This window comes from Melospiza melodia, chromosome 8 (assembly GCF_035770615.1).
Source record: "Melospiza melodia melodia isolate bMelMel2 chromosome 8, bMelMel2.pri, whole genome shotgun sequence".
Lineage (NCBI taxonomy): Eukaryota > Metazoa > Chordata > Aves > Passeriformes > Passerellidae > Melospiza > Melospiza melodia.
In genome coordinates, this window is record NC_086201.1 from 3,910,001 (window position 1) to 3,936,688 (window position 26,688).

The 26,688-nt window shown below is 39.0% G+C and overlaps 1 protein-coding gene across 1 annotated transcript in view; it reads right to left on the bottom strand.

Moving 5' to 3' along the window:
- ARHGAP15 (Rho GTPase activating protein 15) overlaps positions 1–26,688 on the bottom strand; it is a 322,029-nt gene that overhangs the window by 34,120 nt on the left and 261,221 nt on the right. Inside the window, exon 12 of the mRNA XM_063161573.1 lies at positions 23,344–23,478. Within this exon, the coding sequence (XP_063017643.1) occupies positions 23,344–23,478 (135 nt within the window). The remainder of the gene's footprint in view (positions 1–23,343; positions 23,479–26,688) is intronic.

Consider the following 26,688-nt stretch of genomic DNA (forward strand, 5'->3'; position numbering starts at 1 on the left):
GGATTATGCATGCAGTTATTTGATAAGTATTGAAAATATCACCACTTCACACTGAAGCCTTCCTTGATCTATCTTTTTGTGTCTGTGTCATAGTCTTATCCTGTTTAAAGCTTAAAAAATACCACTTCTGACCGTTCTAAAGACTTAGAGAATAAAGTAAAATCACAACTTTCCTGAATTTTTTTTGATCCTTTAAAAGTCAAATTTATATATTTTAGTAGTCTCCTTATTATTCACTTTTTTTTTTTATTATGTATAACTTTTACTTGGCTCTCACAGAGTCAGATTTTTGATAGGAGGAAGGACTGTATTTCCTCTCCAGTTTTTTTTTTAACCTACAATAAGATGAAAAATCTCCTTATTTGCTAAGGTTACAGTGTTGGTTTAATTTTCATAGGAGCAGTGGAATATTTTGAAGTGAGTAACATTTACCAAGTCATTAGTTTTATGCAAACTAGGGAGGAAGATGAAAGAAAAAAAATTATCAATTATTTATAGATTGTTAAAATGTATCGTAGTGCAGTGCTACTGTATAGAAATGACAATTAGCCAAACTTACCTTCTATAATTAATAATGCATATATTATGCTCTTTGGGCAACTAATCACCAGTCCTACAAATTTGTTTGACACCGATGAAGATACCTAGGCGCAGGCACGGGTTAAAGCAAGGAAGGCAGAACAAACAAGGAAGGCAGAACAATGTTCTCCCATTAAGGAATGGCCAGCTGGAACAGGCTCTCAGCTATTTCAGCGCTCCTTAAACCCGCGCCGCGCTTCCAGTTGACAAAATGGTGGTGGGCTCTACCCAAAGCGCTTGACAACCTGATTGGCACATGTGAAATTAAAACCCAAACCCTCCTAACGGGAAAGGTCTCCCAAACTGGCGGTTTGACTGATACACTGAAAGGCAACCCACCGCATTTATCACCCTCTGCCTCGGCTCGAAACTTGGGGAAGACGGCGACAGCAGTGCTCCTTCTGTCCACGCTACTGGCCAGGCAGGCGCGGATCAGCAGGCCACGCTGCGCAACCTGTTTCCCCGGCGGTACAGATTTGGAAGCGGCAGAGCCTGCTCGCGAGGGGCATTCGCACCTCTCAAAACAACAGGCAGGGCTGCCACGCTTTCAGCGCGAGGAGCCGCGCGGGCGAGAGGCAGCCCCGGGTGGCGCGGGTGTGAAGCGATGGGAGCGTCCCGCCGCCACGGGGCCAAGGTGCTCCAGCGCTCTCGGCCAGGTGGCTCCATGCCTCCAACCTGCTTGTCTCCTCTGTGCCTTAAGGAGGGACTCTTAAATATAATTTTTTTATTTTTTTCTTTGAAACTGCGGGTTTTCTTTCCCTTTGAAAGGTGCTCCTTTTTTTTTTTTTTTTTGTCTTTTTTCTTTGTAGCTTTATTTTTCCCCTTCGGAAATTCGATCTCATGATGCGGCTATTAGCGCCAGGTGTCTCGCTGAAATGCCACTCACTGCCGTCCCCCCTTTTTTTTTTTGTGGGCCCCTAAGAGCAGCCTTATGGCAGTTGTGGTGGGATTCAGCCACTCAGATGCTGGCACCCTGGTACCCTGATGTATCCACATTATCCTCCAACCGTGCCAAGGCGCGAGAAGCTTCTGGGATGCTTTGTGCGGAGTCTCAGGTGCTCTAAGGCATATTAAATGGCACATTAGATGCACCAGAGTTCAGTAAATAGATTTACCTGATGCAGCTGAGTGTTTATTTATTTGGAGATTGTATCTGCAGGCTTGCAGTCCACCTCACCCCTTTTTTGCTCTCAGGTGTGGGTCACGCTCCATTTCTGGCGTTATCTGTAGGGTGAGGGGCATGAGGAATTTGGGTGTTCACAGGCAATGTTGTCCCAGCACATCCTGACAATAATCTCTTGTTATGGAAATATTTTGATCTACAGCTACAGATCTTTGAATCTATAGGTACAGCTGCTCCCATGGCTGGTGGCTCCTTGGATAGGAACCAGTGCCATGCTGAAAAGCCCAGGTAAATCATAATTTTGTATTCACTTCGCTCTGCCCCAGTGATTTCACTGCACAATTTTCAAAGGAAGATCCCCTCTGCAAAACTAAATGATTCCCACCTTGTGTTAAGCCCTGATAAGGATTTGTTAGAAGCTTTGATCACTGTCTACCTGTTAACACACAGAATACTAAAGAGCCCTCCATGTTCACAGGGGGCAGTGCAGAATTATTTTTATTTTTTATTTGTGATAAGTATACTATCTGTAATAATTTATGGACATTCTTGAATTTATAAATATCAAGGCTTTGCCAAATATTTTAACTATCCCTCCATGGCAAATTGTCTTTAAATACTGGCAGTTTTTTTCTTTTTAACATTTACTTGTGGACCAGAAACACTTGCAGTCTATTGCCCCTGGCCTTCTGTGAGAATGTTAGTTAGCAATGCTCATAAAAACTCAATTCATCAATGTGAACATAATTTGCTATGAACAGAAAGCTCACAAAAGGGTGAATTTGTCAGATAGACAGGTGGCCTGAGATCTCTCCCTGATACTGAACGATATGAATAATAGATTCTGGTAAATGTATGCCAAGACTTGAGCTGTAAACACAGCTGCCTCCATTCCCTTCCAGAATAACAGCTTCGAGAACGAAAGCACAGGAACCACAGTTCCACCTGAGGACTAAGCCTGTGCATGTACACACACACACAAACACACACACACACACACTCACACACACACACACACACCCCACACAAATGCAATGTCCTTGCAGGCTCACAAAGAAAACAACCCCAGAAAAAGGACAGAGGCCCTTCCAGCTCCTTTTGCAGACCCTTGCTCTGAGCAGATTTTAACATGTGTGGAGAGCAGAAGGAGGGAATAATAGAAAACATTTAAAATATATTTTAAAATATCTGCAGTCGCAGAGATAAATCTTTCTCTGATCCAGGGGCAAAAAAACCCAAAAAACAACAAAACAGAAACCAAACCCCTCAGCTGGCTTTTGTAGGTAAAGGATCCAGACATAAGATGGGGAAAAAAGCATCATAATGTCACAGCTGAATATGTATAAAATAAAATTATAGAGCTTTTTTGCTATGATACTACAAAAAATTAGCTAACTGTAATGATCCTTGCTAGACATGCACAATGTTGGAGACTTTTTGTTGCAGGTTACTGGTATTTATTTTTACAGCATTCAGTTTTCACTGGGTATTTTTAGGCTTAAATCATTAATTACTGCCCATGGACTGGGAAAGAAAGATATTATATGTGCAAAAGTGACCTTTCAGCTTTTGTAATGAACAGCTTTCTGCTGGATGTTTGCCCAACATAACTTCAGAGCAGGCTGGAGGCTGTTCCAGGCAATCCCAGCGACCGATGGCACAAAAGGGTTGCTGCAATTTTTGGACAGCAGTGGGAAGGACCTAAGCCCAGGTCAGGTCTCTCTGGTCCCTCACATAGGTGGGAGTAAAAGAACCGCAGGACAGTGACTTTATGTTGCTAAAAATCCCCAAACAAGTCATAAAATGGGCTCATTTGGGGCCAGCCACGTTCATTTTGAGAGCGTCTGAATCAGTTGACTTTAAAGGGCAGAAATGGAATGCATTGCAGGAAAGAATGGTTGGCTGAAATGCTTGTTTTGGGCTATCAAACTCTTATTTTTTGCAGTTCTAGCTGTGGGCTCTCTTTGCATGGGCAGGGTTTAATATATTTTCCCCTTATAGGTATAAAACAAAGGACTTTTCCCACACCAGCATGCCTTATTTTAGGGATCAGGCAGGCTCTTTATTTGATCCCTCTCTGGCAGTGTTATAGCCCAGGAAATGAACTGGGAATTGTATCATCTGAAGTTCATAGATGTTTGTTAATATTTGTTATTTAGGGAGGATGCTTGTCTGTAATGAGTTGGCGAAGGTGAGAGACATGCAGGCAGAACCAGCACATCCTAAAGCTCCCAAAATGTGACCGCATATGAGATATTAAAGGCAAAATGGAAGTTCTGAACAAATGAAATCACTGTCAGAATAATAAAAGAGAAATGAGCTATGATCTAATCTGTTTTCTAGCAGTGTCACAGAGGAGCTATAATAAAAGCTATTTGCAAAGTTCAGAATCATTTCCCGTGCAAAGCCATTCACACACTCTGCGACTCTGGACAAATGGAGGGGGTCTTGGCTCTGCCAAAAAAATGGTGTGCAGATAGTTTGCTATTAGTTTTAACTTTGTGCACCTACATTTCTCTGTTGGCTGCAGTTTAGGCTCCCTCTTTCTCTGAGATGGCACACGAACTTGTGCACCTGGATTCGTCCCTCTATTTTTGGTGCCTCATCCTCACACCTTTCCAATTGCAAGCTGCAAGTGTAAAGGACAAACAGAAAAAGGAATAAAAAGCCACATCCCTGGATGGTTATCTAACCTGGTTTTGCACCATGCTTGCTTTAAATGAGAGCACATTTCCAATGTGTCCTCATTGGAAATGCTCACTCTGCTCTTCTCCTTGGAGTGAAATCCCACTTCCCATGTGCCTCTATTTCTGTGGCATCCAAAGAGTGTGAGGAAGAAACAGACAAAAGAGGTACAAGGAGGGATGAAGTGAGTCTGTAAATGCCTGTTTCTCCCCTGATCTTCACAATGAAGTGATAAAATATTGATGGTGGTGTACCCAGGGTCTTTCACAGAGCTGGTGAAGGCCCTGCTCTGTATGCTCCTCCCTTTAAAGCAAATAAAAGAATTAGTGACAGTTTCCCCATGTTACTAATTTGCATTTTAAAGGGGAATAGGCTGGAGAAATGGAAATGGGATTGAACCAAATGGAAAAGAACATGGAGCAAAGCAGAGCTGATCTTGGTCTAGGCTGTGGAAGAATGTATGAACAGGTGGAAAAGGAAAACATCCTCCACTGATTTCTGCAGAACTGGAATAACAGCAACCAATCTCTACATAGAAGTTTCTCATTTCAATTCATTGCATTTTATTACAGGTAGATTAAGGCATGGCAGAAGGAGAAAAAGAAAGAGAAATCACAATTTCTCCAATACGACAGCCAGCCACCATTTCAAACAAAATGCAGTGGAGATTTAAGAGCAGCATGGACCTCTTGTGTGTCTACAAAAAGCCCCTGTTTTGACCCAGAGATCTGCTCACATGGAAAGAAATGAATGAATTTACATCAGTGGGAAGGGCAGCAATAACAGCAAACTGTGGAACCTCTCTGGCTTCCTGACAGTGTGGCTGGGAGATTTCTGAACATTTTGGTGTGTGTGCTTATAAGTTATCTGTAGTCCAGCATGGTGTCTGCTGAAAGTGAGGTTTGATATGATCATTCAGCATGAGGACCTGGTTATGAACATTAATAAATCATCTCCTGGACTTCATGGGCTGGGACTGCCCTCTCCCAGAGGGATCTTTTCAGAAGAAACCTGATTTTGTTGCTTAGCAAAACAAAAATCCACCAAGGATTCATGTACACAACCCTCAAGTCTCAAAGGGCAGAAGCAAGCAAATCTCTTATTTCCACCCAAATATCTTGGTTGTCTTTGCACAAGTCTCTCTCTGATCCTCCCAATCCCCTTTGCACCCATCTTCCTTGTCTACCTTTCTCCTCTGCTTGTCTTTATCTTTCCCTTTCATATATCTTGTGCTCCAAAATAAAAAAAAAAAAGGAAAAAAAAAAGAAAAAAACAAAGAAAAAGTAGTTCAATAGTTCACAGAGTGAAGGACTTACTAAGTAGCAATTAATATATTACCTGGCATATAGGTAAGGTAAATAATCTTAATTTTTTCATGTTTAACTGGACATGGGAATTACTATACATAGTGATAAAGTAATTCTCCTGCTGGCTGCAAAAGCACCACCAAGCAGTCAGTGTGAGTCACCAGCAAAAGCCACAGAAGTCAAATAAACATATGATGCATTGCTTCTATGTGGGAAAGCCTAATGTGTGGAGAAGACAAATATTGAGGTCTCTGTCTGGTGGAAGGCAGCATTGCTGTATCAATGGAGATGACTGAGTTACTGAAAAGTGGATCTGACCCAGGAATTGAACTTCACAGGGTAATTTTGGTGATTTCTGGTGTGCTGAAGGTGAAAAATAAATGGGCATTTAAAAAGTAGGACTTGTAATCTAACCCTATTATAATGGTGCTATTATTTGGCTATGCATCAAAAATCATAATATCATATATATTCCATAATACATAATGAGTTACATTTATAATTATATATATATATAATCAAAATACAGGAACCTTCCATGGCATCATTTCAAGGGTTCAGGTTTCTAGGTGACTTCTGACAGAGCTCAAGATAAGGCTGTTGGAAAATATATGAGACTATTTATGCAATTAAACAGGCTTAATCTGCCAAAAGAAAGTTGATTGGTGCAGTTTAGCTTTGATACTCTTGAAACAGAAATTGAGATTTCAGAAGCCACAATGGCTCTATGAGTCAAACATGACCTTAAAGCCCCCTACATCAAGAGGAGCTTATTGGTAACTTTAAGTTGTCACACTGATCCTTCTGAAATTGTGACTTGGAGTCAGATCAGTGGACCTCAGCTCTTTGTCCATAAATCCACAAGATGGTTGTTCCACAATACCCACGAACATGCACTAGAGGGTTAATAAAAGACATTATTAAAAAAAAAAAAAAAAAAAGGAAGATGAATCTATACCCATATATTTAACTGGGAACAGGAAACATTACGAAGTTCAAAATTGCATAGCACACTGGGCATCTATGGCAAAATAAAATGGACAAATTAAAAATCTGGTGTGGTGAATGAATAAAAGAGTGATAAAAGGCCAACCTCCCTTGCAAGGCCGACCTCCCTTGCACCTCCTTTACCTCCTGACACGGGAAAACACATCACAGGTACACACCCAGCTTGGATGAGGCAGTGACAAACCAGAAATGAGCTGCCTCTCCCAGCTCACAGCCCCTGAAATTACTCCTAAGATATCTGGAGGTTTGAGGTGACCTTACCCTTGCCTGAATGTTTTTTATCTTTTTTTTTTGTTTTTTTAATGTAAAATTTATAGGTGTTATGTATACACATTCACAGGCACACAGATATATTATGATAGCTGACAAGACTGAAGGAGTACAAAAAGAAACTTTTTTCTCCACTAAGTATGTAGTTTAATTCCTCATGTACATACCAAAAAAAACCCCAAAAAACCCACTCCTCCCTCCCCCACCAATAACCAGAGGTTTGGCATTATGGAAGAAAACTTCCCAAGTACCCCAAGCTGCTTTCTATGTTTAGTGGAGAAGCCTGAGTGCACCACTAAGTCTCTAACTCCACTTGAACTCTTGCACTAAACATAGAGATGGCCCTTTCTTCTCTAAAACATTCTGGGCTACAAGCTGGATGTGTCAGCAATATAGCAGATGGGGAAAATGTATACAAGTGTATTAATTTTGTGGCCCAGATTTATGCAGAACACATATTTCCACAGATTTTGTATAGGATTTAAAATCTTGCTTTAACCCTTACTTGATTAATGTGAAGCTTGGAAAGATCAAAAATGTTTGTGGAGTGGGGGAATGGGACAGGGAGTGCTACTGTTGCTTGCTTTGGTACCTGATTTATAAATAATAATTGATTTCCCTCCGTTTACTTGCTCTGAAATATTTATATTAATTCTAGCAGTCTCCCAATGAATTTGCAAAGTTTAATTAGCTCATAATTAATTAGATTCTTAAAGCTTCCTGGTTGAAAGTACAACTGGGTGAATCAAGCTAAAAAAAGAAAGAATTTTTAGACTTTTAATTTTTTTCTTTTCCAGGTATATTTGTTGACGTGCCTGTATGTTCTCAAATATTCAGGTGAGCCTTTTTATTCCCTAGAAATCTCCCAAAAACCAAAAAGGCTGTGCATGGAAGGGTGGAGAAATATTTCTGAGAACATTCATACCAGATGTGTACTCACAGCCCATCCTGAAAAAAACCTCTTTTCATTGTCTGCACAATGATTTGTCAACGAGTTATAACTGCTCATGAATTATTTGCAAAAGGAAAAAATAAATTCCCTGATGGCTTTACAAGGATGTTCTATACACACTTTTCCAAGCGCTTTAATCGTACTTTAGAAGTGGATGCAGCCACGTTGGTGCTAAGTTTGGAGACATATCTTTGTCTAGGATGGGGTGAATCAATTCATTTTTACTGTGGTTTAAGAAGAAACACTAATGAGGGCAGCAATTGTTTTTTTTTCCTGAGGTTTACTGGGTAAAGAGACTCCTAAGTATGACTGTAATGCTATTATAAAGTAAATACTTGTAATACTGAGCATTGTACGTAAATACTAAGTACTACAAAGCTTCCTGAAGTGCTCTACAACCTCAGGCATCTTCTGTGTAAAAACAGAGGCAACTTTCAGATCAGCACCTGGTTTATCTTTATTTCTTCTACTGGAAGTTGTTCCTGCTCACAACAGAAGGGTAGGAACAAGATCTGTAATGTTCTTTCCAAATCAAACCATTCTGTGATTCTATGGCTCTATGACTTCTGAATTTTACCCAGAAAACTTTCATTTTGAGTCATATTGTACACAGGTAACACTTATGTGCAAAAATATTTTTTTCTGATTATTTTGTGTAAAAATTTTTCTTTATGTCATTATATACATGCCCACTCTATTTACCTTTTTGTTCAAACCAACACGGCCAGAGAAGGATAAAGACTTTAAATTATCTTTTACTTTTAACTCATCCCCAGAACATTGTGGGACTTAATGACTGAAGCACAGGGGAAGTGACAGACAGGAAAACCCTGTCAACCCTCAGGTCCAGAAGATTTTAAATTTTATTTAAATTTGGCTTTTAAATTTTATTTAAAAGCTAAGACATTTTCAAAGAATTCATCATGCCTGGCATCACAAAAGTGGCTCAGTTCATTAGGTGAATAATTTCCAGTGAATTTTTAAAGCAAATTCTGTGTAAGTAATGCACAAAAGGAGACCAGGCTAAGCCATACATTACAATATTTCTGTAGTAAATTTGACAGGCTTAAGCAAAAAAAATTATTTGTATTGACTAAAAAGCTGCATTTCTGCAGTCCCTTATTCAATAACTCAGGAGAACATACAGTGTGCTATCTGCAGGATAGCTTTTTTTTCCCCTCCAGATGTCTCTTTTTCCTTCCAGAAGTTGCAGAGCATTGGACAAGCAGTAACAGATGATGAACACATGCATAACTACAAATGGGCAAGCTGATTGTTTTCAGAATTGGTATAAACATTTGCTCTTGGATTGAGATTTAGCCCATAGCAAATCTTTACATTCTCGTTATAAACCTCTGACAAAAAGAGCTCCTAATGAAAATGCTGACAGTGTGAAAACGTGGTTATGGTCAGGAAAACAAATGGATAAAAAGTGGCATTTTGTAGTTCCATATGTATACTTCATCAGGGAAGTCTTTGCTAAGTTTACACTTCAAAGCTAAAGCCTGATGATAACTGCTTCTCCTACCCTTTCTATTTAAGGCCCCCAAACCTACTTCTATTACTGCTATCTCCTGCACTAAAATTGGAAAAATAAAACCACCAGGGGCTGGGATATGAACTTTCCTGAGAGCTTAGTGAGAGAGCCAGCAGCTGGATTTTTAGCATCTCTTTTATTTTTGACTGTATAGATAATAGTAGAGCCTAATCAGGACATGGACTCGCTGCGTGAGGGTGTTACAGACTGAAAAAAAAAAGGGGAGAAAAGCAGATTTTTCTCTTCTTTGCAGAAGAGAACTGCACTGTGTGTCAGGATGGGGGTTATGGAAACTGGGTCTATTTGGCTACAACAGCCCCAAACACACCATGCACACCTCCCTGGTGTCCCATGGCCACAGAGCAGCACAGGAGGAGAAGGAAGGTGCTCATAAAATCTATTTTATCCCAGTTCATCACAGCACAAGCAAAGGGCAGATTAGTAGGTGAACAGAATAAAAATGTGTCTTTACAAGACCAGAGCACTCGAATGTTTTTTGGAACAAGCCACGGAAATGGGTGCTGCCTGACAGAGCGCTTGATTCTTTCCTCAACACCAGCAGGGCTTCCTAGGCTTGCTAGTAACTATGGAATAAGAGAAAAAGATAAAACATAAGACAGAAAAAGAAGTAAAAGAAATTAGAACTCCTAGCCCAAGCTGTTAAGAACCAGGAATGTCAAACAAACTTGGGGCTGGTAACCAGGAGGAAATTTGACACAGTGGGTGGTGCAACAGGGTGTCCTCTCTGGAGCCAGCAAGAGTTCTGGCAGGTGAGACAAATTATTTTTCCAAGAGACAGAGGAAATTTTCAGCACAAGGAAGGGGTTACTGGAAGGGATTCCTTTCATGGAATCCTAGAATGGTTTGGTTTGGAAGAGCCCTTAAAGATCATCTGACTCCGTCCCCTGCCATAGGCAAAGGCATAAAATAATTTTGCATAAAGCAAACTGAATGGTAGGTGAATTTCAGGAAGAACTCAATCCTGACAGCAGTATTGCCTGTGGAACTGGAAAATCCTCACCCTGCCACAGACAGTAAACAAATGCTCTGCTCAGAGAGACTTCACTGGTTGTGGGATAATGAACGTGGAATTATATCATTGCAACAATATACACCCGCTGAATTTGACTCCACTTGAAGAGATGAGAGCTCTTAAGTTGCTACGTTGAAAACAATTTAATTGAACCTAGCTAATTAGAATGTAACAAGTAGTTAAAAATTATGCAATGTTTTAAAAATGTTTTAATTAATTTGAATTTCTGATGGCAAATTAGTAAATGTACGTCAGTGTCTTTCCCTGCTTGACTCAATACATCACAGAAAGAAAAAAAAAAAAGATATATTTTTTAAACAGGGACACTGAGAAAACATCCACAAGTAGAAAATAATAATGTAGAGTAAGGAATAATTAATTAATTCAAGCTTCAAGATAAGATCACTGTGTCCTGCTGACCCTACATGTTAATCAGTTGATTGATTAATTGCTACAATCATAATAATTATAGGGTATAAATCTAAGTACATTTAATGATAGTTTACACTTAGAATAAAAATGTCTTTTATGTCTGCTTATCTTCATCATTTCTTGAGGCCTAGTCATATTTTTTGTTTGCCACAAATAAACCTGAAGCATTTTTAGATGTTATCTTTGTGATGAGGTAGGTTTAGATTTCATTCATCTGATCAGCAATATTTTTTTGTGTGGCCTCCACCTCCTGTCTAATGAAAAATATGTTCCTGGATGAGAAACAATTGATTACGTGCAGTAACTAATACAACTTCATCAAAAGATCATCCTTAATTGAAAGACAAGGGGACATACCAACGCGGCCATTTTATAATTAAAGGCTGGCTCTAACCAGAAGAGTTTTACACATTGAGTAATTCTTCTGCTACAGAAACTCAGTCTGAGGTGAAACAGTGAAGCAGATCAGCAGGACAGAAAAATACTTTTGAAAAAGAATGCAAAGAAAATCAAGAATTCTGTTGATTTCTGATTAATGGAAAATAGAGAATATCTTGACATCTATATCATCCTTGAATTTGTGCTTTCTCATTAAACTTAATCATGCTTTATGGCTGCACTGAAGGAACAATGGAGGTCCTTGTACCTCAACTGACACAGCTGAAATCCATTTCTTTACCTAAAAGTACATGTGAAAAAAAAAAAAAAAAAAAAGAGCCACTCAGCTAAATCTGAATGCACTATTAGGGAGCAGATCTGAAGTTACTAAGGCCTCACTCAGTCATTAATGAGGCGTTTCAGCAGGAGTGGCAGGTAGAAATTGTAGTTTTTGTACTCTGCATGTTTCATAGATAAAACCTCCTGTTTCTATTATTGCCATCCTGATTTACAAGTCTTGCCATTGAAAAATGTCAGGAAACTTTAAATAACTGTGAGTTTTAAATTTTTTAAAAGAAAAGTATTCTGTTAAAAATACAGACCTTGACAGAAGATTTCATGGCCACTTTCAATTGAGGAGTTCTAGAAATTTTGGATTCTTCATTTGTAGAGCTGGTATCCATACACTGCTCTGCAACTCTCATTTTGCAGAGATATTTGTTAAATAAATAATGCTAGGTTAGGAATGATTGTATAAATATTTTAAGGAGCGACTAAAGCATTAGGAAAAAAAAATCAAATCAAAACAACAAAGCAGGCAAATTCCAAGTGAATGAACTTTTACTGTCTTCAAAGTATTACCTGACCTTCCACTTTTGCAGCTTGCTTGTCTCAAAGTTACAGCAAAGGAGGAGATAACAGTGAAACTGTACTATAAAAATAAATTACTATCATGAATATTAAGCAACAGGGATATAATAAACACGACTGCTTACACGATTCTGATTTATTGATGCTGATTTGCTGTAAATTATCACACAAAATACTTGTTTTAGTTGTTCAGGAACATGTGCAAAATAAAGCTTAGTGGACACTTCCCAAAGACCTTGACATCTGTCACTAGATTCATACTGGGGAATCTTGATGCCTCTTTCTCTGGTAGGGATGCAGCAGTATATTTACTTTTCCTTTCCATGGATTTATTTAGTTTTAATTTTTGGCTGCCTGGTTTCCTTAAACTCTCTCTTTTAACCACGCAGAGTTTTTTAAAAACTACTGTCATGGAGGTTCAGCTCTGACACAGTGGAACAAATCCAGCTGCAAAATCTCCTAAAGGCTGCTCATGCTTGTTCTGTTAAATAGTGCTCACTTTTGAGTCAAGAGGTTTCATTACTATATTTATGAACCTCTTGGCACCAGGAGTTGGGATTTCCCAGTGCTAAGCATTAATGCATTTTGCATCACTCTCCAGCACTGGGAGCTCTGGATCACAGGTGCTGAGGGGTTAAAGGCATTAAAAAAATAGTGCAGATCCTTATTTCCAGATAGAAATCATTAATGCATGTGTGTGTGTGGATGGTCTGAGCAACTTTCAGAGAGCACAGGTACAAAGCAGGCTGCCACTGCCACCTACTACCAGGAACTGCAGCTTTTAAGGGATCTCAACATTAACATGGCTATATTCTGCATCAGATATTTGTTATCCAAATTGATGGAAAGTATCCTATCTGAAAATAGGATTATTCTTCTTTAAATTTAAAGCCTGCTTTGTGCTTATGTGTGGCTTATATCACTTCATGACATGGTGTGTTATGTCAAACCTAAGATTATTTTTTGAGATTTCTGAGACAGAATCTACTTCATTTTGCCTGTCATCAGCCTAAAGAATGTGCCAAAAGACCCCTTTTTATTTTTTTTGAGGCAACGATTCACAAATACCATCTGAACTAAAGGACAACTACTGCTTCAAAGCAAAACCACAGATCCTGGATCAAATTCTACCATCTCCTAAAGCGCTTACTCTCATCAGTGGTTTATTATTTCTCTGTGGAGGATTTCTCTCTCCACAGTGGGCTAATTTTTTGTAAAAAAATCCCGATACACTTAAGCTTGCAGCAGGAACGTGGCCTCATCAGGTGCCCTGATCTGTGGTGGAGAAGGGAAACCAAGCACCAAGCTCAGCTGCAGGGAGTGTAGGTTAGTCCTGGCTGCATGTGAGCATCCAGATGCAAATGGAGCACAAGCCAGGGAAAAGGCTGCTCTAGAAGTGGCACTTGATAGCCCAGAGCTGGAGCTGCAGAAATGTGTATAAACCTGCCTGCCAGGCAAGCCTTCCTGCTTTTCCCAGTTGGGTCTTGTTTGGAAAGGAAATTCAAAAGAGAAAATGGGGAAAAAAAAGAAAGATCTAAGTGTGAAGGCTACGTTTCTGCACGTTCCCCTAACTCAGCTGCTTGAAACATTTAGAATACATAGAAATACTCCACAAAGTTAGTACCTACTCTGAATACCACAGCTGTAGTATAGGCCTTCTAACAGTGTACCAGGTCCTCAAATATTTACATGATGAGGACCAGAGAACCACTTAGCTGTTACTTTTTTTTTCACCTCGATATTATCATGCTAATCTTTGCTGCTTGAGATCCAATGTGCTACTCTAATTTGGAAAGGTGGAAACTTCTGGATTGTAATAAGGTGTAAGCAGGGAGGAAGTCAGCATAGCACAGCATGGTGGGTGATGGCTTTCAGCATCCCCTTCTCTTCTTCTTGGAAGTTCTCCTTCTCCCTCCCTTCCTGGTCTTCCATTCCCACTTTCCCTGCCTCACTTCTTCCATTTTTGCACCTCTGAAACTGTGTAACTGGGGCATTATAGGCTGCTTCTCCTCCTGTTATTATTTTCCCCAAGTGGAAGCTTCACTCACAAGCCTGGTGAAACATTTTTCCCCTCAAACCCGGAGTGCCAATTCTCACTTTGTCAAGAGCTCCAGATAACCCTCAGGAGAAGCTCCTCTCCCCCTGCCTCCCCCAGACACTCCAGGTCACAGGGATCTTGTCACAGTCACTAAAGAGCTCCTCCTCTCTCTTTTTCCCAACCCTTTCCTGCCCAGTGCTGTTGCTTGGATTTCTCAGTTTCTCTTTTCACCGCATTACCCTGCTTGATTTCCTCCATGGGTTTCCCGTATGTTAACCCAGATACAGACTCTCAAATTGGCTTCATTCTTCCTTCTGCCCTTTCATTCACAGAATCACAGCATCATTTAGGTGGAGAAGACCTTGAAGATCATCAAGCCCAACCATTTCCCCAGCACTGCCAAGTCCACCATCAGCCCATGTCCCCAAGTGCCACATCTACACCACTTTAAAATCCCTCCAGGGATGGGGACTCCATCCCTGCCCTGGGCAGCTGTGCCAGCTCTTTGTCCCTACAAAAAGAGTCTCTTAACCACAGATGAAATTTAAATTAGGCTAATAGGCTATTTTCCATGCCCCAAAATTAAGTGGAAGAGGAACAAACTGAAACCCCAGCCTTTGCCCATTTGCACGTGTTTGATTCCATCCTTTGAGAAGCAGCAATTGGTGCAAAGCTAACAGAAAGAGTCTGGAGCCTCTGTGATTAATCTGGCCATTAGCCACAAATACAAACTACTGCTCTGCAAGTCGAAGTGAGGCAGATGACATTTCCACCAAGCATCCCGTGGCTACTCCACCTTCCCATTAATGTCATTTCTCTGAGGAACTGCATCCCATGGCAGGTAAGAACCCATTAAAAATAAACTTCTAGCCGCCTTAGTGATCATGAAGTCAAGGAAAAGTCAAAATTTAGACAAAAAACTCTCTTGTCAGTGCTGCCTGCAAGCCCTGGCTTCAAAGCACAGTGCTGGACCTACCACGTGTGTCAAAGTTCCTCAAAAGGGTCTCTCTATGTAGATTAGGGCAGATTTGTATCCAATAATTTATTGTGGGAGCATTAAACCATTCATATCACAAACACCTGTGCAAGCCAGTTGGCCTAGTCAATTCTTGTTTAACATTTAATTATGAATATAATTAGCATGAGTTAAGAGACAGGCCAGGCATCTGCAATAAAATTTCTGCTATGCTAAAAAAATTATAACTGTAATAACAAAAAAGGCTAAGCTGGGGGAGGATGTGTCCCTCCTACACAAACTTTTGCATGGTAGAAAAATCCGAGTAAAGATCCTTTTAAAACTTCCTCATTTCCTTTGATGATAATTGGAAAGCCTCCACCATATTTATAAGAGCAAATTAAACTGTTTTTCTGTCCCTGTAATATTAGGGCAATTTTCATCACTGGTGTAGCCCTTTGAGTGAGGTTCTGCAGGGTCTGCTCTTTTTCTCAAAAGGTAAATTTTACTCATTAAATATAATTTAAATATTCTTTCATTTTATGGGATCACCAGAACACTCTGTTGGGTAGAGTTTAGGAAGGAAAAAATCCTGTTAAAATGTTGCTTCAGTGCATATTTAAGAGGTTTATGAAGTGTTCTTTTTCAGCAGAATTGAGTGCTATCCAAAGAAAAGAATTAGTAAATATCACAAGTTATCTTGTTTCAAACCCAGAGGCTTATTTTTAGAAAAATAAGTCCAAAATCAATCTAGAACCAGGCTGCCTATGGACAGGTGTTACCTGAGCATCCTTCACAGGGAAAAGCCCTGCAGAGGAGGTAAATTTTCATGTGTAGACTCTGTTTTCATTTCCCTCCAACATCTTAATTAAAACTTTCCAATAAAAAAAAAGGAAGAAATGTCTTACCTATTAATGTCTTTCCTTTATTTCTTAACATTTCTTAATTTCTTAAGTTGGGCTACTTTACACGTCCAAAGAAAAAATCTATTCAAAGACATGACCTCCAATTTTTTATATTTTTTTTCCTAAACGAGTTGCTTCCAGACCTCAAAAGATCTATTTAAAAATACTGTTGAGCAGAAACAGTTTGCAACTGTGAAGAAAAGGTCATTGAGAAAGAACTGGGAGGTTACCAGGACATATTGTTCCTTGACACCTCCTGGGAACAAAAGCCTGGAGTGAACCTCTTTGGTTACCAGTTTGCTCCTACTGCAAATACAACAGCCTCCATTTAGATCTTCAGTGGTGATATTCTTTATTATTGGCTTGAATTTAAACAGAGACTGTGTTAGAATATGATATATATAATATTGAGAATGTTACAGCTTAAATATATTTAAATGTTTTTTACTTATATTTTCTTTCACTTATTTGTTTCACTCAGAATGGTCTTAAACACTTTTAATCTGTATTTTTTTAACACCCATAGATTAGAAACCTTCTCTTGTAGTCTCTGTCTCCTGCATCATCTTAACATCTCTTCCAAAATGTGAGGGCTTTTTCTTTCTCTGCCAATGTCAGTTAATGACTCTTGAATCAGATATTCATACAACTTTCCAGATAAGGACAGCTCAAAAATTGATTTAATACTACTCAAACCCCACTGAAAATACCCAGTACCACACTCTGAATGAGCTGCTATTACTTTTTAGTGTTACCATGTTTGGGAGAATGTGTATACCACATACATATTCATATATTTCCATGGTTGGGTATCCCTGAGATTATGCTACTCATAAAATCATTCCTTTTTTTTTCAATAATTTTTTAAAAAATGTGCACCTTAACTTTTGATTACTTCTTGTTTTTACACAGTTCGTTTTTTTTTTTTTTTTCTGCTCACATTAGTTTATGTATCTCTACTGTCTTCTGATATTTAAATTTGGCCAAGAAAGTGTATTAATTATAATGTATCATGTGAAATATATTGTAGTGACCTTGGATTTGTTTATAAATCACCATGTTCACATGAAATTGAGGCTTTCTGATGCCATGCCAAGCCCCAAAACTTCCTTGGACAAGTAAATGGAGGATAGAGAAACGATTTCAATAGGAGGCTCGCCAACTGTGAATCTGAAGGCAGTTTGATTAGGACTCGAAGCCCACAGATTGAGATTATGACAGAAATTTGCATAATGCCAGAGACTGATAAGATTTGGTTTCTCAGGAACCTATTACGTGATGATGTTAAGAGACTGTCATGGATTTCTTACAGTGCAATATGCTGACTTGTCTTTCCAAGACGAGTTGGCCTTGAGCCTTGTTCTTTGTAAGCCTCGAGTGAGGTTTCTTTAGATGTCTTTTGAAAATCTCTTTAGACATCTTTTGTAACTTTCCACCAAGATGATACAAGGATGTTATGACTGTCAGAATAAATGAATGTATTTACTTCCTTTCTGTTTCCCAGCTACTATTTTCATAACACTGCATAGTAGTTCAGAGCAGGTCCTTCCTACATTATATTTTTCAACCAATGCAGCTCAGTTCTTTGTCATGATTATGTATTGATGACTTGTTTATTGCCTCCTGACACAGGTTTTTTGTTGTTGTTGTTGGCTTTTGTTTGTTCTTTTTTTTTTTAATTTTAATTTTTGCCTGATTTTGGTGCAGACAGCTTCTGTGCAAACTCCTCAAAAGTTACATTATTCAGTGCAAAAATTTGCTCTGGTCTGCTGGAGACCGAAGCGTGATCATTGCCCAGATAGATATGAGTTTCTGCAGCATGTTGTCTCGAGCCACACAGGCAATGGGCTCTTGGGGGCTCTTAGTGAAGCAGAACAAGAGGCAAAACTCAGAAAAAACCTTTTTACTGATGCCAGAAATGAAGTCAACTGACCAGCATGGAGAGGACTGCCAGGTACTGATAGCATCACTAGCTTTGGAGAGTTAAAACAAGCCTATGATTCCCATGGAAGAAGAATTCATTGCTTTGCTATGTTGTCAGCATAGATTTTGTCAGACCAGACCAGTAAAGACCAGTGTCACAGACCAGCAAAACTGTAAAACAATTTTATCTAGCAATTTATTGCTAACCAAAAAAGTTACAAAACTCTATCATGTCTAAGATGCTAAATAACCATCTTCAGTTTCTGTAATAGTAGGGTAACACATAACATTGTAGGATTGATAGGAATGACATTGAGAATTCTGCTTAGCATGCACCAGGAGACCTTAATTGATATATCGAAAGGATATGTGTGAAATCATTTGAAAAAAGTGTTAATGGTCTATCAGAGCAATCACAGAAAAAAAAAATAAAAATCCAGATCTCGAAAAAACAAAAATTAAATGAGTATCTAATGTGGACCTTCGGTGGTGTCTAGGCACTTAAATTCTGCAAAACTTTGTTCAGCTGCCATCTATCCCTGAAGGTGCACAGGCTAAACAGGTACTACAGCAGCGACCTTTGAGCATCTGTAGGTGCCTGTGGCTCTGCTTCTCCCCATGCAAAGAAATGCTTCCTTTCCTGTCAGGGCTGAAAATCCTGAGCTCCAGAGATGGGGGATGGCTTTGTCCAAGTGTCTGGGGGGCTTGATCTTTGTGGGGACTGCCAGGACTAAAGCCACATGTGCTGACTGGATCTGGTGCCCTCCCAACCACAGAATCCTAGAGTGATTTGGGTTGGAAGAGACCGTAAAGTTCACCTTGTTCCATCCCCTGCCATGGGCAGGGACACCTTCCACCATCCCAGGTTGCTCCAAGTCCTGTCCAACCTGACCTTGGACACCTCCAGGGATGAGACATCCAGAATTCTTCTATCAACCTGTGCCACGGCCTCACCCTCACAGTGAAGAATTTCTCCCTAATATCTAAGATAAACCTATTCTCGGTTTGGATCCATTCCCCAGTGCCCTGTAAAAAGGCTCTTGTAAAAAGTCTCTCCCTGTCTTTCTTGTACTCTCCCTTCAGGAATATGTCCTTTCTCCAGAGATCTGGTGGTGGGTGTGGACTCCACATTTTCTCTCCACACACTGAGACCTGAGACATATCAGGCTAGAGATTCCACTTGAAAACCTGCAAGTCAGATTTTCAACACTACTTTTTTTTTTTTTTTTAATTAATCTCATTCCTCTGTTCATCTGTCTCAAGTGGGAAACCCACTGCAGTAACTGATACGTTCATTCAGAAAACTGTCTGCAGGAGAATTGTAATTCTGGCAGAAGGATTTCTATTTAGAGTATGTATATATATATATATATAAATACACTCACATCTGCCTCTGTGTGTGCATTTTAAACAATAAATCTCCTATTTATCTACAGTGCTTATGTGGCACCTATTAAATTCATATTAGAGATAAGGAACTGAAATGAAGGCATAATCACTAGACCTCATTGAAAAAAATCTTTCCAATGTAGTAATCTTTCCAACCTGTTGCAGAGAAAATCAAAGACCTGAACCCAAGCCTCCCAAACCAGAGACAGATGTTGCAGCTTTGGGAACTGGGTGGAATTTTCTTTTGTGGAATATCAGTGAGGTTTTTTCGTAAGTGCAGTTGGACAGATGCACTGTCTGTACAGATGCACAGTCTATACAGCTTGCTCCAGCTGAAAAGATCTGGAAGGCCTAGTGGATATTTAAATATTTCCTGTGCTGAGGATATCAGCCCTCACTGTACTGTAGTGGAAATTTCTTTTTCTCCATGCCTTTGCCTGAGACATTTCAAGAAAACTAGTTCAGTCAAAATAAAGATTTAGAATCAGCTACCACATTTACCTGTTAACATTTCTAAACGGATTTTAGGAGTAGATTTCAGTGGCTGAAGTCCTGGCAAAAGTTTGTATGATTATAAAGGCTGAATTCTGTAAATAAGGTGATTAAGTGTTTCAGTTGTTGGCACTTCTACCACCTTACTCACATGAAGCACAATTTTGCTTGATGACAATCTGTTGAACTATGTCTGTTGATCGTCCAGAAAATCAATAGAACTGTTTGTGGTACTGAGTAATTTAAGTGTGGCTGAACCTGACTTCATAGCAGCATTTGGGCACACTTTAGAAGTGCACATTTCATCCAAAATAATACAAAATGACTTGCCAGTAATACCAAACAAACTCACTGGATAAAAAAATAACCTGAAACACCCTACTTTCCAAATCCTAGGAAACAAAATTAGTATTGGGCCAGAGGTCTTGTGGACTTCCATTTATCATTTATAAGTTCCCTGATATAAGCTGAATGGACAGTTATTATCCAACCTCAGCCTGGCAAGCAGAATTCTGAGATTCTTCTAATTATCTTCTAATATTCTGGTCATGTGTAAATTGTTCCAACAGTATGGCCATATCTAAAGTTAGTTATAGGGGAAATTGAAGGTGGAGAGCAAGTGCTTTGCATAATGCACAGTACTGTAAAGTTTTGTTCCCATGCACATAATTAACATGGCAGCAGCATCCAGGAAAATTGACAATAAGCTTGCTATGGAATTTTCTCCACACAGTCTTTACAATATTATCAGAATAAGGAGTCCACCACACCTCTTGGATTCTAATTCCTCCTGAAACCTCCAGCTAAAGGACTACCCCATAAATGTTTTTGGGAACTTGTCGCTGCCTATTACATGTAGGTTTTTAGATCCCTTAATCTCACATAACCAGTAAGACTAAGGAGTCTCCAGTCCTGGGATATAATCAGCATGGCAATATGGGAATCAAGTTGTTTTCTTCCTGGCATTATTCTAATTGTATTGCACACCCATCACTGTACGCGGATAATTCTAATTTTTTGAAGAATAGTCTCTTTTTCACAACAAACTGGAGAAGGGAGGAGATATTGCAGCAGCTCAGTACTGACCAGGCAAATTAATTAGCGCAAGTAGCCAAAGAATCATCTGCAATGGAAATGATACTGAAGAAAAGAGATTTTTTACTTTGCCTCAAGACTATTAACATACAGAAGAGCTCCAAAACCCCTGGAAACACCTAATTGTTGTTTATAGACATTTTTTAAGTAGAGTTGGTGAGAATACGGATTTGTAGATGTTGTGGCAGTAAAGGCCAAATAAAGAGAGGATTGATTGGAAGTCGTAGCTTACTTTAGACAGTTGGATTAGGCAGAAATCACCCTGATGTGCAGTAAAGCAAGCAACAAGAATTAGGGGTTTGAAATAGTGCGAAGCACGTCCTAGAGTGCTAGCATTTCCTTCCTTGGAATAAACTGTCTTAAAATCCCTCTATAAATGACTGTTCATTAGCCTATCAATGTGTATAATGGCTCTCAAAATCATAATAAGAATTAATAATAGTTCAAATAGCAGAAAGGGACATTAATTTCTTCACTCATGAATATTAATGCTTTAGTAGACAGGCTCTTCCCGACATGCTTTCAAACTTAATTCACAAGCCTACAACCGATTACCTGGTACTTTCACTATCAAAAACATCCCCATTGGGCCACCAAAAGATGTCAAATCACCCTGACCTGGACATTAGCAGAGAGGCTGAGGGCAGAAGACAACAAGAGTGAGATCATCAGGTGTGCTGGTATCTTTCTTCAGAGTGCAATAGTGTTTGCAAAAGATGCCCCAGCGGACAATAAAAAAAAGGGGATAAGAAGGAGGATGAATATGATGAATATGCTTCGCCCCAGAAGAACAATATGATGGTGGATTGTAATGGCAGAAGATAGGCCACAGAATTACTGGATAGTTGGGGTTGGAAGGATCTGTGGAGATCCCCCAGTCCATCCCCTGCTGCCAAGGCAGAGTCACCTGGAACAGGTGACACAGGGGGAAACTCCATGAACTCCTTGGGAATCTCTTCCAGTGCCCTGCCACCCTTGATGTAAAGAAGTTCTTCCTCAATATTAAATACTGGACTGCAGAGGAGGTGTGGATGATCTGTCAGGCTCTGGCCCATGAGAGGATACCTCATCTCCTCCTTTCCAAGAGGCAGATGGATGCAAAACCACCTGAAGGGCATGTTCAGGTGCCGGTGCTTCAATTAGCATCTTATCCCAAAGCATCAAAGGAGCTGAACAATAAGAAATTCTTTATTGTTTTTCCCTCTTAGCACTGCAGACGCTGTGCAACAGGAACTTAAACTTGAGAGATGATGTTCCCCACCTGATTTCCTTTGGAAGGAGAAGGAAGTAAGCTGCCAGGAGTAAATTTCAGGTAATTTAACTGCACTGCACCTCCAAATAACTGAGCAGGGAAGGATCTTATGAGATGTATTTAACCTCATTATATCTGATGCTGGGTCTTGAAAAGCTTTAGTTGAACTAAAGACTCTTATGAATATAAAATCAAAGTGAGCTGTACATTAAGGGTTTCGTATTCCCCGACAGCTGCGCATGTGCACACCCAGCTCTCATTAACAGCAATGGCAAAAATGTGTGCCCATCACTCAGAAATCAGACCTCTGAGTACTTTGTTGGGTTTGTTTTTTTCCTAGAGATTTTCTCTATTGGATCTTTAATTAATCTCCTGCTCGGCTTTTTTCCCTTTAAGCTATCCCTTTCCCTCCCCCCCTTTCCAACAGGAGCAAACCCCCAAATCACTGGGTTTTTTTGTCAAGTTTTTCCAAGCTGATACAGTTTTACAAAATGCACCTGCATATTTTAAATACAGGGAGGGTTTGCAGCACATAAACCACAGAGACGTGGAACGGAATAAATGCCTGGGACTTTGAAAATACTTTTGCTGCCTGCCAACTTTAAACAAAAAAATAATAATCTAGCAAAGGTAGATATGAAAATGAGAACATGAATGTTTTTGCATTCTTTTTGTGATCACTGCAAGGCAAGAGTCTGCAACCTTGTGGAACAAAACACACGCATTTCATTCTGATTAACATAAAGACAGCCCCTTCTAACATGATTCACAATTATTAGTCTCTCTCTTGTGTTTGGGGATATATGGATTATCAGCCTAGCATATTTTGAATACATACACATTTTAATTTCTTTCCTAAACCATTTTAGGCACTACAGTCAAAATGCAGAGACAAAATTTACAGATCAACAATTTGAATTTTTTTTCCCTTCTCTCCAGTTAAACACCTAAACGCTGTAAGAGATAAAAGGCAGTCCCAAAAACCAATAAAAATACAGGATCACGGATAATGGAAGGTAAGTCAGATTTCAGATGCCCCTGCTCTTCTATTTTTTAAGTTTATTATTATTTTTATGTAACAGGCTATTTCACTAGCTGCTACTGTATGTGATGTACTTACTTATCGCCTCCACAAACTGTTCAAATAAGGAGTATGGGAACAGCGGCTCAGGCAGCTCTCTGAAAAACATCTTGAGTGCTCCGGTGACAACGTGGATGTCCTCCCACTGGCTGTCGTCCAAATTCAGCTTCTCTTCTGGGAAAACACGAGGAGAAATGGAACAACTGGTTTTAATGAAACAATTACAAGACACTAATTATTATGTTAATGTTTGCCTACTATCATCAGCAACCGTTAACAGCCTTCTGCACCTAGAGGTTTGGTGCTGTGCATGTTTTTTTTTTTTTTTTTCCCCTTTTTTTTCTTTTTTTTTTTTTTTTTTTTTTTGTAGGAAGAGAACATTTTCAATGGAATACCATCTGTAGGAATGCAGCTAACAAAAAAACAAGAGACACAAAGAGACAGTACCATTGACACAGTATGTCAGATACATTTATTCCCATAATGCATCAGTATGAAAATTAGCATCACAGCTCAACACGATTCAAAGCTATTTGGTTTTGAGGCCGAGGGGCTAAGAGTTGCCAACGATGGACGGCTCAAGGGACCGGCCTAAAGGCCTTGCTGAGCCAACAGGAGACATATGCTAAACATGGCAATAGAAAATGAGTTATTGCTTTACATGTGTTAGCCTTGCTATGTACAAGGGAATAATGGGGAACGCTTTTCTCCTTTTTCTTTTTTTTCTTTTTTTTTTTTTCTTTTTTTTTTTTTTTTTTTGCCTGAATGTAATGTCAGCAAGGAATAGAGGACTGTGAGAGAAAGGATATTAATTCCTTCTTACTGCTTCAAAAATATTTTGTTTGGTTTTCATCTCTGGGAGGAAGATTTGCCCAGCAACAATATTAGACAGACCCCTGTTGGCCTACCTAGGCTATGCAAAGCTGTCAAAAATGATAACACACTAAAGACAAACCACAAGTGCCTCCAAAACTGTTTTGCAAACAAAAAAAAAAATGTTTTCTTTTGAAGCTTGACTGAGCTAAGGAATTTAAATATAAAAGAAACTAAATGCTAAAATAGAGTTTCTAATAAAAATAAAACAAGATTGGGTGATTATTCTATTTTTCTTTGAGTTTCTTTTTCTGAGTTTTTTTTCTTTTTAATTCTAGAAGAGTGATACTGTTAGAACAGAACAAACAGTGAGATCATAATCCACATAAAACTCAAGGAAAGAGCAAATCCTTATTAGTCCAAACTAAAACGATACAAAATGACACACACTTTCTCCAAGCTCTGTTACTCCAAAAATTGAGTTTGCTTTTTTTCCCCATGTGCTATGATTTTCTCTTTTAGAAAATTTCAGTCTGAATGCAAATCGGGGGCCAACCATGAAAACTGCTGAACAAATTTAATTTGAAGCAACACAGTCCTGAAATGTTTTGCTAAATGTCACTGAAATTTCATGTGTAGCAATTCAGTGGGCTTCAAGAGCAGCCTCTTTACTGAACTGTTGCTAAACAAAATGGTAAAATCATTGGAGACATGTGGACACCCCCAACACCAGATCCACCTACTGTAACCATTTGCTCTACTTTTGGGCAGAAAATCTCGTTCAAAATGGAGTCATCTTTCAACTTTTATTTAATAAATGTTATTAAATGGTTTCAAAAATTCTGGATTTGGGAGATGTATCCAAATAAAGAATGAACCCAGTTCCTTAACTTGGAGTAATGTGAGACAAAGCTGGAACAAAGGCAGACTTGTGCATTTCATTTAGATGTCTTGCTTGCTTCTTTGGTTTCAAGCCTCTCTTTTTTTTTTTTTTTTCCCCTTTCTTTCTTTTTTTCCCATTCAATTACCTCAATCATAAAAGTAATGATTTGATCTCAAATGAGTTACCAGAGGGGATCTTCTTTAGACTCTGAGATCATATTTGATTGATCGTATTTCAACAATTAGCCTTTTATTTTGCCACACACTATTGAACTAGATCGACAGCATCTTAGCAGGCCAGCTTTAAACAGTCAACTGTTAACAATAGCATCAAAAAGAGAGACCTGATGGGGTTTACTGTCACTTTAAAGAACAGGGTGGGTTTTCACATTGTTGAAATCTGTCAGATATTTTGAAATGTCCCTCTCACTATGGTGCCACACCCCCTGCGTGCCCTTATAATAAAATTGGTTTTACTCCTGATTAAATCATTTTCTCCCTACCCACTACCATACTTCTCATAATGGACCTGTGTGCTCTACAGCTGGTGTTCTTCCCATGGTACCAATTCTTACTTTATCTTTTAAGCACTTTGCTGCTAAGATCTCATGCAGAGTGCTTATGTTTTGTTAAGAGCTTCATTCTTAGAGAAATAGCTTAACACATGTTCTAAAAATGTTGTACAACTTATTGCTTAAAACACATTTAGAAAATGTATAAGTACTGTAGCTTTGGCACAGAACTTTAAGTAGAAACCTTAAAAAAAAAAAAAAAAAGAAACACAACTTGTTTTTGCCATGCATTTGTCTTAAATGTCTAAAGTGGAATGCTTGACTTCTAAGGCTTTATAGAGACTTATCTTACCAGATTTTTGCACCATTTCCAGCTCTTCAAGGAAACGTGTTAGGAATGTATCATCGTGAAAGCAAAGGGTGTCAATTTTCCCTCTAGCAATAAGAGAGTTTTTAAAAATGTTTGCTAGAAGGAACAAATGCCAAGTCAAAAAAAAAAAAAAAGAAAGAAAAAAAAAAAAGGAAAAAAAATGAAAAGAAAATAGAAGTCCATTCAGTGTAAGACTCTCATTTGGTTCCCACTGGTTGGAATCACTCATGCCATGGCAAAAGGGCCGAAAGCAAACACACGCACACATTTCAGGCTGGGTTTAAGGGGAGAACCTAGCTTTTTGGCTTTACTCAGACATAATTCTTATTGGGGTGTTTTGCTTACATAAAGATTAAGTCCCAAATCTGGTATTTAAACTTGACAGTCAAGGACTGCTTTCAGTCAGGAGATACTGTATCTGGGAAGATGCTCAAAATCTCACAGTCCTAAAAATTTGCTTTAACTTGTCAGTACTATTTGATTAGTTCAACCATCACTGCCAGTTGATATCATATATCTTAGATACAGACACAAATATGCCCAGAAAATCCCATAAAATTTATGCTAATACCCAGGCTGAAAATATAAAGACCACATTAAGGGAAAAAAAATAGTGTGGGCACTTGTCAAGGTTATTAGTTTAAAAAAATCGATACACAATACATTTGTGAAGGGAACGTGTGTTGCACTGCGTTATTATTCAGCCTTTTCAACAATTCACATTTTTAATGGCACTTGTAATGTCTGCAGTAGAAGCAAACAGGAGATCAGCTTTGGTTTAAGGGTGCTATTCTGAGGTTCAGAAAG